The following is a 14,664-nucleotide window of genomic DNA, read 5'->3' on the forward strand; positions in this document are numbered from 1 at the left end:
AAAAATTAAGACTACAAATAAATGTAAGTTAAGCTACATATTTGTTTAAATGAGGGAATACCGATACATGGTATCCTCCTAGATAGCAAAAAGTGATACCAAATTCATTGTGAAGGCTATATTTAGTTGCAACTAAACCTTTTTTCATGATTACCAGTCAATGAAAATCAGCCTGTCTTCAGGAAAATAATTAAAAAATACAAATGCAAAATATAAGAAAAATCAGTTATTTCAATCAAAGTTTCCTGCTTGCCGACTGCAAGTGCTGTTGGAACAAACATCTTACAAGTGCTTTTACTTAAATGATTCTCAATTCATTCTTTCTTTTTTTTTTTTTTTGTGGATATTGCCTATTATTCCGAGCAGATCATGCCACAATAAGAAACTGGCAGAATGACAATCAAGGTGTTACTCACTTGATACAAAAATATTTACTCCTTCACAAATATCAAACTTCCTTTGGTATCCCTAACTTATTTCCCAAAAATTTGGTTTCACAAACAAAATGTTGAAATCAAAATGGCTAACAATGCAATCCCTCTGCAGACACAATGCCCATTGGTTATGTTAACCTAGCATCACCATGTAAAACACCAGGATCCCACAATGAGCTTCAGATCTATCACCCCCTGGGCCACTTGAGGTGCTGATGAGGGAGTTCCTATGAAGGGCATTAAAGGCAATAGCTGGTGTGGGTGCCAGCATCTCAGATTGGAGAATATTTAATCCATAATTCGATGTTGGAGAGGAGATAAATTTGACCAACAGGAAAACTCGTAAATGAATATTTAATATTTTGATAACACAGTCAGATCTGCTAGGCACCTACTATCAGGCACACTCATGGAGGTGAAGGATGTCGAGGGATAAAGGGGCAATTGCCCAGGGGCCTGTCAATTTAAAAGGTCCACAGTTGCTGCCACATTGCTTAACCGAAAAGTGTCTCTTTTGATTCAAAGATGCTTTTGATATGCCCTGTGCAAGTTCTGAAGCTGGTTACTGGGCTCTGTAACCTGCACTGGGACATATCAAAAGCATCTTTTAATCGAGAGTCACTATTGCAGCTTTCCCAGAGCAGGCAGGTTGGAAGAGGAGATGATGCAGTGTGGCTGCCCTAGCCTCATCCCACATAGTGGAAATTGTTTTTTGTTGTTGACATTTATTGTACATTTTTTGGCATCTGTAGTGAGCTATTACATTTTGGCTGTGTCTACACTAAAACACATTTTCTAAAGGACGGCTTTCGAACATACATATAGAAAGACAGCCCTTCAAAAAGGAGTGTCCACACAGGCAAATGGGGACTGAAGATCCGACCCGCTGCTTCAGAAGGCCCCACCACTCTTTCGAAAGACAGCGTCCAAATGTCCTGAAGGGGAGCTTCCAATGCCTCCTAGCTAGGCTGGAGGTGGACCTCCCCAATGTCATGGTGGTGGTAGGGGCATGTTGCACCCTGCACAACCTGGTGGAGGCTAAGCAAGAGCTACTTGTGCAGGGGTGGGCTGCCAAGGCCAGGCACGGCCACAAGCAGCCTCCCACCACCCACTGCCACCAGGCCCAGTGGGACGGGGTGCAGGTAAGGGAGGGCCTTTGTAAGGCATTTGCTCGGGAGCCACTGACCCCACCCCCAGCATGCACCCTCCCACAATCCCCATGCACACACTCCCCCCCCCCGAATGCCACCCCACACACTTACACTTGGACACAGGGGTAACCACAAGTAAACCATTTACTGCATACATATCAACAATGTGTTTGTGTTCATAACCATAGAAACTATGTAATGGGATTTGGGAGAACTACGAACTGTGGGGTGGGGGAGCAATGAACTGGGGAGTTGGGGGAACTATTTACAGGAGTGGTGAGGGCCAGGGCAGGTGGACACCAATGCCTCAGGAGGGTCAGGGGTTGGGGTGGGGGGGTCTTAACTCTTGATGGGGGTTGAAGGATGGTATCCCTATCTCCTGACCCTACCCCCTCACCATTTCCGGGGGCCATCTTAGGGCTGCGCCCAGGCTGGGAGCATGGGGAGGTAGGGGCATGGCTGGGCCCCAGCATCCACAGCATTGTCGGGGATGGCATGTGGGGGAGTGAGGGGCAGGGGGAGCCACCTCCGCATGGCCGGCCCCAACCAGGAGCATGATGATCAACTGGATGAGGCTGGCCAGGAGGAGGTGGGTTGGGACCTGGGAAGTGAGGGTGGGCACATGGGGGAGGCTGATGTGGGGGGAGGCTGGAGTGGGGGGAGGGTGATGAGGGGGCTGGATCGGGGAGGTTGGATGAGGGGAGGGTGTCAGGGGGGCTGGCATAGGTGGGGAGGTTGGAGGGCAAAAGTTTGGAATGGGGCTGGGTGACAGGTGGCCGAAGGACAGAGAGAAGGGAACAGAAGGGGCAGGTATGGGAGTTGCTTGTGAGGGGGCAGTGGGTGGGGCCAGGTGGGCAGTCATGGCCTGTGTCGGGGGTCCAAGTTGGATTCCACCCTGTCCCAGGCCTGCTGCTCCATCGCGAGCCACTCCTGCAGCACACTTGTGAGGTCTCAGAGGGCTGCTGTGTGGGCAGGATCCCCCACCCTGGTGGTGCCGGTGGACAGCCTGGTGGCAGCCCTAAGCTGTCCCCAGCTGGGGTCTGGGCCACTCCCCCTTGCCCTTTGTGGTTGGGCCCCCTGTCATGTGGACTGGGTTCATGTGGCTGCTGGCTGCTGGAGCTGTGGAGACAGAAGGGGACAGAAGAATTGGCTCTTAGTCACTGCATTCCTGCCCCTCCCCTTCCTGTCCGGGGACCCTGTGATGTCTGGATCCCAGAGTTCCCCGCATGGGTGGCATGGGCATGGGTTCCCCTCTGTACCCCCGGTCCCTCCATGGCTGTGCTGCCCATGGTGCTGGCCTGGCTGCATGGTGCTGAGTGCTGTGTGCTAGCCCCCCCATGGCCTGTGGAGCATAGCCATCCGGGCTCCACGTGGACTGGAGCCAGCGGCCAAGTGGGTGGGCTGCGGCCAGTCTGAGCAGGACTGAGCACCCCCTCCCTGGGTCCCCGAGCAACCAGCATGCACAACACCTATGTGAGGGTTCCTCCAGGAACTCAGGTGAGACACAGGTGGAGGGAGGCCCAGCTGGATGGCCCGGACATAATGTTGATGATGAGGGCCCCCTCACTTGAGCTCTTGTCATCACTGATGGTGTTGAGTCTCCAGATCATCTGCAGGTGCCTGGTTCCGACTGCTGGTCCCTGGGGGTCCTTGCCCCCCCTCAACATCTCTGTCTCTGTCTTGGGCTCTGTTGTGTCCAGGATGACAGCTGGGGGTCCTGTCTCCTTGGGCCCAAGGAGATATCCAGTTCTTTGTAGTAGGTGCAGCTGGTGGGTGCTGCCCCTGACTATCTGACCTCCTCCTGGACCTTGCAGTAGCACTGGGGGAGCTCCTTCACGTTGTACCTCACCTAGTCTAGGTTGTGGGTGGGGTGGCCCCATATGGTGAGGCCCTTGAAGAGCCACTCAAATGCTGTGGCTTTGCAGTGCTGGACCCCCATTTGATAGTAAACATCCTCATCTTCGCATAGGGAGAAGAGGTCCCAGAGCTCGCCCTCCATCCAGGAGGGGACCCAGTGCTTCAGGTCCTGGCTCGTCTCCTGGGAGGGCTCCCTGATCTCCTTGAGGGGCCCCTGGAGTGGGCGGGGGTCTGGCTGGCTGGCCATGGGGCCAGGGAGTGTGGTGGGCTGGCTGGGGCATCACAGCAGACAGTGTCCTGGAGAGTGGCGTGGGCTCCCTCCTGCCTGCCCACTCTCAGCTTCCTGCCGTGGGGCTTGTGGGAGCTTGAGTCGTTAAATGTGGGCAGACGCAGGGGCCATAGAGCTCCACTTGTGCTGAGAGCGGTGCTGCCACCTGCCAGCTGATCACTGCCATGGAGGACTCCCTCTTTGGAAAGAGCTATCTGCTGAGCGTCTACACTTGTTCTTCCCGCTGCAGGAACAGAGGACTGACTTCGACGTCATGGCCCTGTTCTTTCAAAGTTAATTTTGAAACATCTCAATTTGTGTGTAGGTGCTCTGTGGGGAATTTCGAAAGACGGGCTTCTTTCGATGTTACTGTCGAATGTATTTGCTAGTGTAGATGCGGCCTTGATGTTACAGGCATTGATCCTGCTCTGAATTTCTTCAGTTTGGCCCCCTGTGCTTTTTTAGAATCCTGTTTCCTTTGGTAGGGCTCTAGTGGAATGTGCATGTGGTTCTCAGTGCAGGATCTATGCAGTGATCTTTCTTGTGCTGGTGTGCACCAGTCCAGCATACTGCCACCTTTTTCACAGCAGGGCTGGAGCAGGAGCTCCCAGGCCCTGTAGCAGTGCAGGGCCAACAGCCAGAGGCCCTGCACCCCATGGCAGTGTGGGGCTGGGAGTCAGAGCTCCTGCCATCCTCGCAGCAGTGTGAGGCCAGAAGGCTGCCATGGGGCTGGGAGGCAGATGCCCACTCCCCACAGTATAGCAGGGCTGAGAGCCAGAGGCCCACCAACCCTCCAGCATCCCCAGCTATGTACCAGCTCCTCTTTTTTTCCCCTCAAAAAGCGCTGGTTCTATGCCTTATGGCCAAAATTCACCAAAGTGGTCTGGGTGCCCAAATTGTTAAGGAATTCTAATGATTCTGGACTTTCTGTGGCTGAAAGCCATTAATATTAATGATTGTATATGAATTCCTGTAACCTAAAGTAATCTATCTTGTCTCTTCGCAGTTTGTCTATGGAGATAGCGAGTCACCCAATACAGCTGTCACCCAAATGACCTTCTTGCGCCTTCTGTCAAAGGAAGCCTCACAGAATATCACATACCATTGTAAGAATAGTATAGGGTACATGGATGACCAGTCTAAGAACGTGAAGAAAGCTGTAATTCTTAAGGGTGCTAATGATCTTGAGATCAAAGCGGAAGGAAATAATCGCTTTAGATACACTGTACTTCAGGACAGCTGCTCTGTAAGTGCTACTTTTTTAACACTGATTTCGTCATTTCTTATAGAGGAAAATGAATTTTTGTTTATTGTTTAATATTTTCAGGTCTTTCTCAAGTTGGAAAAAATCTACAGAATTGGGCAATTTTTAATGGAATAATACTTCAGAAATTCTTCCTGAGTGTTAAAATAATAGGATTTACAAGTGGAAAAGGCATTTTGGTTCATATTTTCAGAACTGGATATGCACAATTGAACTCTGAAAAATTTAGAGACATTATTAATTACTAGAGGTAGAGCCTCTCTAAACTAGAATTCTCCGGCAAACTCCACAATCTGGCATGATTTACGTTAGCTAGATGACCGCTTCTCATGGATGTGGCCGTGTTTCCCGTGATACCATAAAGTGTTTTTTTTGAGCCACCAGTCCTGGCTCGTAGTGTTCTGTGCTGTTATTTAGCTGTAATTTAGCCCTAAATGTATTCAAAGAGTCCAATAAGCAGTGGAAATGTTGGTAATGCTGCTAAACAATATGAGCTCCCATGGTCCAGTAAATTCTCTTGTCTGGCATGGGTCAGGTCCTAGTGGTGCTGGATTAGAGAGGTTCAAGCTGTAGTTACTCTTAGCAATAATTGTACACAGTGTTGGTCTCGTCTTCCTTCTTTTCACTCTCCATCCCCATTTACTGCTGTGTGTGGTCACCCAAAGAATCCAGATACATCCAAAATCAAATGTTTCTGTGCCAAGTAAGTAGGACATATACTTTCCTTTGTCCTTCTCTTGCTCCTGATGTAGTTAAAGAACCTTGTCTTACCACTTTTCATGCCCATTGCTAGGTATAGCTCGTTATGTGCCTCAAACTTCAAACTTTTTGAATGTGCCCCTATGTGTTTCTGCTGCTTTTTTGATATTCCTTCTTAGCTTTTTGTCCTTGTTTCCACTTTTTGTTGGATTTCTTTTCTGATTTTCAGAGGGAGATGTGTGAGCTTCTTACTAGTGTTTCCAGCTTTTCTTCTCATTTGGGTTAATTTACAGTTGTGCCTTTAATTCTTTCTCCTTGAGAAACTACCAGCTCTTCTGAACCACTCTTTTTCCTTAGATTTTCTTCTTCTCAGGCCTTACCTGCCAGTTTTCTGTTTCTTAAAATTTGTATTTTTGACCTTCATGTCTTTCAATGTCCTTCTTTTCCTTGGAATTATATTTGTGTTGGTTTAATTTTCCCCTGTACCATGCCGTTTTCAATATAGATACCTCAGTCATGGACGTCTATATAATCTATTGTAATGTAAAATCAGATTTTATTCTGGAATTTATGAAAATATGCTCCCCACCGTCTCCAACTTTACTTGGACTTTGTACAGGTGGTTAGCCCAGTATTTATATGATATACAGCAGTACACTATTAATGCATCAAAAAGAAATTTCGTTTATTTTCAAAATTAATCTAATTTTATGGCAGTAAGATTCCTATTTAAGATTCAAACTTGAAGCTGATGACTCAAGTGGTCAAGCAATATTTTTTTTTAAAAACTTCAGTAAGTAATGTTCAGCATAAGAGGATACACATTGTGAGGTAGGTGTATAGTTAGTTCCATCTGGATGGACTTTAATAGCATTCTTGGCTTACCTGCTAGCACTCAAGGCACTTTTTTGATTGATGTCATAACATTTCCCTCGCTTGTTTTTCAGAAACGTAATGGGAACATCGGCCAGACTGTCTTTGAATACAGAACGCAGAATGTGGCACGCTTACCTATTATAGATATCGCCCCAGTGGACATTGGTGGTACAGACCAAGAATTTGGCATTGATATTGGGCCAGTTTGTTTTGTGTAAAAGAGGAATATATTAACACACTCCCAACAACAACTAAACTCAAGAACTTAGACTGATGGAAGTTAATCCTGAGACTCTTGAAGTAATGGCTGGTATTGCATCAGCATTGTACATACAGTTCTTTTTAAATGCCTGGCCTCCTTCAGAATATTTATTTTACTTGCAAAACCTTCAGTTTTAAATGATCTAAACCAACTTTTCAGTGCAGCAGTACAATTTCAAAAGAACCAATTATTCCCCTTTAAAAAATTGACTGATAATTATAGGGCTTTTTTCTCCATCTTCTTTGAGTAGAATACAAAATTTTATAGGCTAAAAGCGGGGGTTATAAAAAAAGGAATACGTCTTTTGCTAGGGTGCAGTTTGAATAACAGAAAAGCAGAGCACTTTTGTGAACTCTTGTTTATAACATTTGCAACGAAATATGCTTTTGCATCAGCCTGTTTAAATGAAACCAATCTTTTTCTTTCCCCAGCCAGTCTCTCTCTCTCTCTCACTCTCTCTCTCTCTCTCTCTCTCTCTCTCTCTCACACACACACACACACACAAAGTGAGGTCATCTTAGTTAGCATTGTCCTTTGTGAAATGCTTAGCTATTTTATGTAAAAGTAATAATTTACACAGAAGTGGATAGCTTTATATTTTAGAAGACTTAGATGATATCTCTTCAGCATTGTGAACTTTTATGAAATAAGAAAATTCAGGGTTAAGTCTTTCAGGTCTAAATTTGAATTGTAAGAGTCTGTCCATCTCCCTCCGGAAAATAACTCCATTGCTATTTATGGGGTTTTCACTTGGAGGAGTATGTTCCTTAAATTTGTTTAACCCAGTACCCAATTGATTTCTTTTAGTAGTCATGTAATCTAATAAACAATCACATATGCAGTTTTATAGACAATGTCATAAGTTTTGTGTCAGCTTATGTGTGTCATCAGTGATTCACATACGTACCAGACCGAGGATTCAGACTCACTGTTGCAGAGGTGATTTTTTAGTCAACCATCATTTGTGCATCGCCAGTAATTTTGACCTATTGACCCTGAATTGCCAGGGCAACAAATTATCCAACATTTCTTAGCATGAGCTACCTCATCTCTAAAAGCTGGGATGCATTTAATATTTTTGATTTTATTTTAGATACTAAAAGGTGCTATATGCTTCTGTTATTATTCCAGGTCTGGAGATAGGCAGGGCAATAATAATAATTTTTTTAAGTAATGGTGCTAAAATGACTTCTATAAAAGCCTGACAAAGATACCACCACCGTATTTTTGAAGCGTAAAGCTGTTAGATTTCCAGTGTTTGAAAGAACAATGTTACCATGCATTTTATCTGTTGGTCATACACTATATAAAGTGTTTTCTTATGCCAACATGTTTTATTACCTAAAGCATGTGAGTGCAAATGTAATTCAAGGGGTTCTTTTTCTGTTTCTTTATTGCCTTTGTGCTCTCCAATGTTTTGTTTGTCTCTTTAAATAAAAAAAAAACAAAAACAAATAAACAGCTGAGGTTATTCCAAAAGAAAAGCCATGCACATAGCTTTATTCATGTATCATTGCAAAGCATTTAATTAAATACATGCTTTTTGTTATGTCAGTGGTTTCCTTTTTGCAGAATCCCTTGCAACATATCCTGCATCAGTTCATTGCTGGGGAAAACTGAACTATTTTATAATGTTAATTGTTGTTTTAAATGATGTATGTGTGTGTAAAATGTGCACCTAAAATATTATATATATTGGATTATAGAGAAAAATTTGAATGATATTCATTATTCATTGCAAATCTCAACAGGGGTAAGTCTAGATGCACTACAGTTTCCCCACTAATACTCTTTGGAGTGCCAAGATATCAGAATTTTTATTCATGATTGAATGAAATATGATGATCAAATCAGTATGTCATTTAAAATGATCTCTTATGGTACAAAACATATTTTTAGATCATTTCCAAAGTTCTATGTGCAGTGATCAAAATTTAATGGTCAAAAATCATTCATTCCAAAAATGCAATAGTTTCAGTACTGTAAATTTTATGTGTGCAAATGCACATCTCTGTACAGAAGATATACATAGGGAATCCCAAGAGTGTTCAGAGGTCCACATGGTGATAGTCTATTCTGCCTACATGACACAGGCTCAGTTCTCTGATTTTCTTTTTTTTTTTTGGGCAAAACTCCTGTTAAAATCTGGTTAGAGTCAGGTGAACAGGATAGGCTTTTTCAGAGCTGATGGACAGTCTATTCATGACTAAATGACTGTGATGATCAGTGGTTACTACATAATATTTTATCCCAAATTTAGATGCTGCTAACTGGTAGTAGTTTCTCATGTGGTATGAGCGGAGAACATAGACTAAGGATAAATCTTTTAACTCTGATCTGGAGACACTGATACACACCCAGTTTTTTTTCTTTCTAGAAAAAAAAAAGGTGCTGGAACTCAAGTCTGATGATTCCTCTTAGGAGTTATGGTGTTGTCCCTGCACTGCTATGGGACCAGCGGGGGCTCCTACTTGGTACCAGCACTGCTGTGGGATGGTGGGGGCTCCTTCCTCATCTCCATGCTGCTGAGGGAACTGCAAGAGCTCCTGCCCTATCCCAAACTGCGGTGGGTCAGTGGGGGCTCCTGCCTGGTCCCTGCACTGCTGCAGGACTGGTGGTGAAAATTTTTCTGATGTTCTAATGAAAAAAAGGTGCCGGAACTCTGTTCCAGTGCGTTCCACCAGAAAAAAAGCCCTGAACATATATATGCATAAGGCTGATGATATAGGCCTCACAGCAGCATGTTGTACAGATGTGAGACATGGGTGATAACGAAAGATTCGAAAAGAAGAATATTGGCGTTCAAAATGAGTTGTTATAGAAAGATTCTGAGAATAGGATTGATGCAGAAGATCGCCAATGAGGAATTACATAGAAAGATACAGCCGAAAGAAAACCTGCTGCAGAAGGTTATAAAATGGAAGCTACAACTATTTGGACATATTTGCAGAATGAACGATGAATGAAAAGTCAAGACCCTGGCATTCGGCATAATGGACCATTCAAATAGGAGAGGCAGACCCCACAGAGAATGGATAGATGATGTAGTAGATTGGTGTGGAGCTAGTCTACAGAAACTAAGCCTCTCTGCACAGGATAGGGAAAGATGGAAGGAAATAGTGAGAGAAGCATCCGACACCAACGGGCTCTGAGTCCACGGTTATTGATGGTGATGATGACGATGTGCCTCACTCCTCCCTCCAGGTCTGGGGTTCTGCACGCTCCAAATATATGGTTTGAACTGCAAAATCAGAGTCCATCCAACCCTTGCACTCCAGCAGGGTATGGTGTTTGAGAGGATGAGCTATGCCTTAGGGCCATACAAACTGCTGATAGGGCCTGGGAAGGTGGGCTGCGCTTTGCAACCACAAATTTATGAGCCTTTCAGTCTGCCAAGGCCTGGGTGAGAGTCAGACAGAAAGGCAGGGCCTCAAATCTGGCCTGAGGCTATGACTCAGCTGTGGGAGTAGGATGCTCAGCTAGAACAACACCCCCCCCCAGCCTACATCTTGCAGGATGTCAAATTCCCTCAAAACACAAAAGCAAGTGCCCCCTCCACCCAAAGGATAACTAACTGAAGTGTTAATGAGCCAACCCTGCTAAAACATCAGAAGTTTAACCCTTTATTTGTCCCCAGCAGAGAGTTTGCTGGTGCTTTTCTCTCCTGCGCAGACAAGGCCTGTGCTTTGTATCAGTTAGTTCCAGCCTTGTGCCCCTCCCTGCCCCTGCAGCACATCTGGGCAGGCAGAGAAGCTTGTTAAGGAGGGAGTGCAGCCTTGCCTCCAGGTGCCCCTGGGGGGACCTATGCCTGGTGGGCTGTGCTGGGGAAAGTGCTCTAGCAACAACGGAAGGGGAGGGTGGTCGTGTTTGATTTGCAGTCTATAAACCCTGGCTCTAGCAGCCAGGGTCTATAGAGCGTTGGAAAAACAGGTCTGTGGAGAGGTCTCTCCCTCCTTCCGCTCCCACCTCCCACCCCCACCAAGGCTGGTTCCACATCAAAGCAAAGGCAGCTGCAGACAGTATTTGTTCCAGAACACAGGCATAAGCAGATGCCATAACCTGCAAGCTGCACTGGGAGGTAAGCAAGCAGTCACGGGGATGCCTGATTTACTGAGTACAGGCCTGGGTGGCACCAGCTCAGTCCTGAAGTACTGCCGGGCATGCTAGCTAGTGGCGGGGAGAAGGAGGAGGCAGGTGTATGGCTATTCCCACATTCTTGGTATTTTTTCTGCTGTGGGGAACTGCACATCTCAAAGACTCTGGCATGAGCCACTTCGGAGTTGGATCTTCTGTTTGCGGAAGCTCAGGGAATGTAGCTGAGTGAACATTCAGACTCTGGGTAAAGCGGAGCACTTGCAAATACCTCAGGTATTGTACTGTGTGATCACAGAGCCTCATCCTGCCCTCAAGTCCAGCCAATGTTACCAGCAGTAAAGGAAGTGAGAAAGTAACCTGAATGGAGTAATTAAAGCCCCACCAGAGTAGAAATGGTCTGGAAATGCTGAAGGCAAAGGTCTAAACGGCACTTCACTACTTATCCGCGATGCATGGGTACCAACACAAGGGAAGACAGCATAAGGTCTTATTTGTGGAAGGGTTTGGTGTGTGTTGGTTTTTAGCTGAAGGGTGCAGAAGAGGCTTACAGTGAAAGTGTGGCTCAGAAATACAAGCAGTACGGCCCTCTGCATGAAGCTGAAACCTGGGGAAGAGCTGTGATAAAACTCAGTAAAAAAGGAAAGTGAAGTCATAGTGCAACCAAGTGGCGCACCCCAGTGCCCTGCCCCTCTGTGTCAGGCACTGCAGGGGGAAGCCATAGCCATGGAAGAACCGATCTTTTACCTCTGCAGAGGTAACTGAGTTTTTGATGGGAGACCAGATCCAGACTGGGCTCTGGGACAAAACGCTGAGGCTGGGTCTACACGAGCCCCTACCTTTTGGAAGGGGCATGTTCATGATTGGGTTCAAAAAATGCTAATGAGGCACTGCAATGAATATGCAGCGCCTCATTAGCGTAATAGCAGCCACAGTGATCCGCAAGTGTGGCTTTTCGAATCATGCACCACCTGTGGAGACGGGACCTTCGGAAAGGACCCCTCCCGCCCCCAGTTTTCAAAAGCCCTTCTTCCTAACACCAGTTTTTGAAAACTGGAGGGGTCCTTTCGGAAGGGCCCATCTCCATGGGCGGTGTGCGAGTCAAAAAGCTGCACTTTCGCATCACCGTGGCTGCCATTATGCTAATGAGACGCTGCATATTCATTGCAGCACCTCCTTAGAATGTTTTGAACCCGATCATTAACATGCCCCCTTCCAAAAGGAAGGGGCTCATGTAGACACAGGGTGAGGTACTACTGAAAGACCCAGAATTAAGCCTTGACAATGCTTTAGTATTTGCCAGGCAAAGGAAGTCAAACGCTGAGCTGTATTGAGCACAGTTAAGCTGCGAAATGACACTAGCCTGCATTGTCGCTTGATGACACTATGCCCAAGTGACAGTCAGACAGCCTGCATCAAATTCTGATGTCAGAGACTTGCAGGTGTAGAGCTCTAAGGCAAAACAACAATCAGTCTGATTGTCATGCCTGGGAGCGGTATGAAATTAGTGCTGTGTGTGCAGGTTTACTTCATCCTGCTTCAGCAGGTGGTGGCTGGACTAGCTCTCTCATATACCTGTCCAGCCCTTCATTTCTATGGGCCGATATACCTCCCACTGCCTCTGCTTAGAGGTACAAGCTTGGACAGGCATCAGCAGTGGGAGTGGATGGGGAAGCAGCAGCCAGAATTTAGGGCTTACTGTTGCTGCGGCAGTCCCACTGGTATAGGGCGGGTGAGGACAATGCTCTGTGCAGACTGGCAGGCTCAGCACAGCCAGAGCCAAGCATGCAAGGGCACAGGGTGTGGGAGACAGGTGTGGCGTGAGAGGGGTGTGTGTGGGGCAGTCTGGCTCCCAGCGCGGGATCCGCATGCGTGGTGGGGTGTTCTGTGTCAAGGGGCATTGACACTCTGGCAGGGGCTCCAGAGGAGTAGGCCTCAGCAGGCGCAGTTGGGGCTTGGGGGAGTGGAGTTTCGCAAGGAGCTCTGGCTGTAGGTAGCTCAGTGGTGGTGGCTGGGTGCTGGCAGAGTGCGGCTATGTGGGGTGGGTGGCCCATTGGGGTTGTCGGAGTGGGGATTTGCTGGCATGCAGAAGGAGCACATGGCTTCCACTAGGACCAGGAAGGTGCCCTCTGAGAGGCACCGTCCTACAGCTGGCCAGCACTGCGCTGCGCTGCGCTCCCCTCACATGCCCCTCCACACCTCACCTCTGGGAGGGCAGTGCCTCCCTCAAACTGCAGCCATGGGCATGCCCAGTCCAGTCCCTCTCTTCCCCACAATGGTGTCCCTGTCGTTTTCTCTGGGAGGCCATGGAGCCTGCACATGTGCAGTGGCACATAGTCTCCCAGGAGTAAACTGCATAAACTCAGTGGGTTTCCATTTAGACACGATTTGAACCATTACAGTAGAGCCTCGATTTACTTACTCTGAATTTCATGTAAGTTTGGGGGGTGCTTTTCCCTCCAGCAGAACACATATTCTGCAGCAGGAGCACCTGGAGTGCCTTTTGCAAAGGCAGTCCTGGGGTGGGGGTGGGGCAGTTGGAGAGGGTTAAGCCTGGGGTGGGGGTAGGACTGAAGCAGGGTGGGGGGTGGACCTGAGTTAGAGCCACGTGGGGCAGGGCAGGGGATGGCGGTTGAACCGGGGCAGAGGTGGTCAAGCCAGAGCCATGCGCAGGGGTGGTGAACTGGGCAGCAGGGGTTTGAACTGGGGCTGGTGGCGGGGCTGAAGCAGGACAGGGTGGGGGCGGGGGATGGGGGCAGGTTGAGCCACAGCCATGCTCAGGGATTTGAACCTAGGCCATGTGCAGAGCAGGGGCATTGAGTCGCAGCTGTGAGCAGGTGGTGAGCCATTGTGGGGAGGGTTTGAATGCGGGGTGGTGGGGGGAGCTGAGCTGCAGCCGCACATTTTGAGGGTTTACTGTATTCTGTCTTTGCAGGTGGATGCAGTTGAGCTACAAGTAGCTCCCCTTTTTTGGCATTGTAGTGAGTGGCAGTGGCATATGCAGCGGCAAATTATCAGTAATTAACCAAACTATGAATAATGAAGTTCTGAACCTTAGCAGTTTCATTCCCTATGGATCAACCTTTCTAGCAAATAAGGCCTGAGACCCAATTTTCAGCTGATGTTTCCAAACTTGTAACTACTTGTGGCACCACATGCCAGTAAGTGACAACTCCTCACTATCCTTCGATATTTAGTTGGACCACAGAGGGAAAAAAATGTGGTGTAGGGCTGACAATTTACTGTGCAAGAATGAAGCTCTATGAAGTGTTTCAAAAGTGTGAAACCTGACAACTTGCCTGGTTAAAAATCTTGACCGTTTTAGTTGGGCCTTTCTTTGCCTTTTTATGGGGACGACCTTGTCATGAGAGCAGTTCCAAGTGTTCTTTTCAGTCAAATGGTAGATGGGGAGGATAGGAGCCCATGGCATTGAGCTGCATGTTGTTTGGCAAAATCCCAGCTGTGAGGACTGCTCTGTAAGCAGCTAGTAATTGAAACCTGGCAGGAATGCAAAAGCCTGCTGTCTTTCACACTTGAGGCATTCAATGCACACTGTGTACACTGCATTGATGGGTAAAAGACTGCGTACTCTGCTCTATGCTGCTCCTTTCGTAAGTAGTTAAACATGTAAGAAAAGAAAACCTACGCATGTTTGAGGATAAAAGTCCTTTTCTTGGCTTGTTGCAGCTGTGCATACCAGAAAAGAGGCAAATATGCTACATGAGCGAGGTAGCTGAGTTAGTATGTAGCTTCAAAAACAA

General features: G+C 47.1%; 1 protein-coding gene across 1 annotated transcript in view; it reads left to right on the forward strand.

The window, feature by feature from the left end:
* Positions 1 to 8,360, forward strand: part of COL5A2 (collagen type V alpha 2 chain) — a 201,123-nt gene extending 192,763 nt beyond the window's left edge. Inside the window, exons 53-54 of the mRNA XM_075001919.1 lie at positions 4,717 to 4,956; positions 6,621 to 8,360. Coding sequence (XP_074858020.1) covers positions 4,717 to 4,956; positions 6,621 to 6,767 — 387 coding nt within the window. The 3' untranslated portion in view covers positions 6,768 to 8,360. The remainder of the gene's footprint in view (positions 1 to 4,716; positions 4,957 to 6,620) is intronic.
* The last annotated feature ends 6,304 nt before the right edge of the window (positions 8,361 to 14,664 follow it).

The sequence above is a fragment of the Carettochelys insculpta genome, chromosome 8 (assembly GCF_033958435.1).
Source record: "Carettochelys insculpta isolate YL-2023 chromosome 8, ASM3395843v1, whole genome shotgun sequence".
NCBI lineage: Eukaryota > Metazoa > Chordata > Testudines > Carettochelyidae > Carettochelys > Carettochelys insculpta.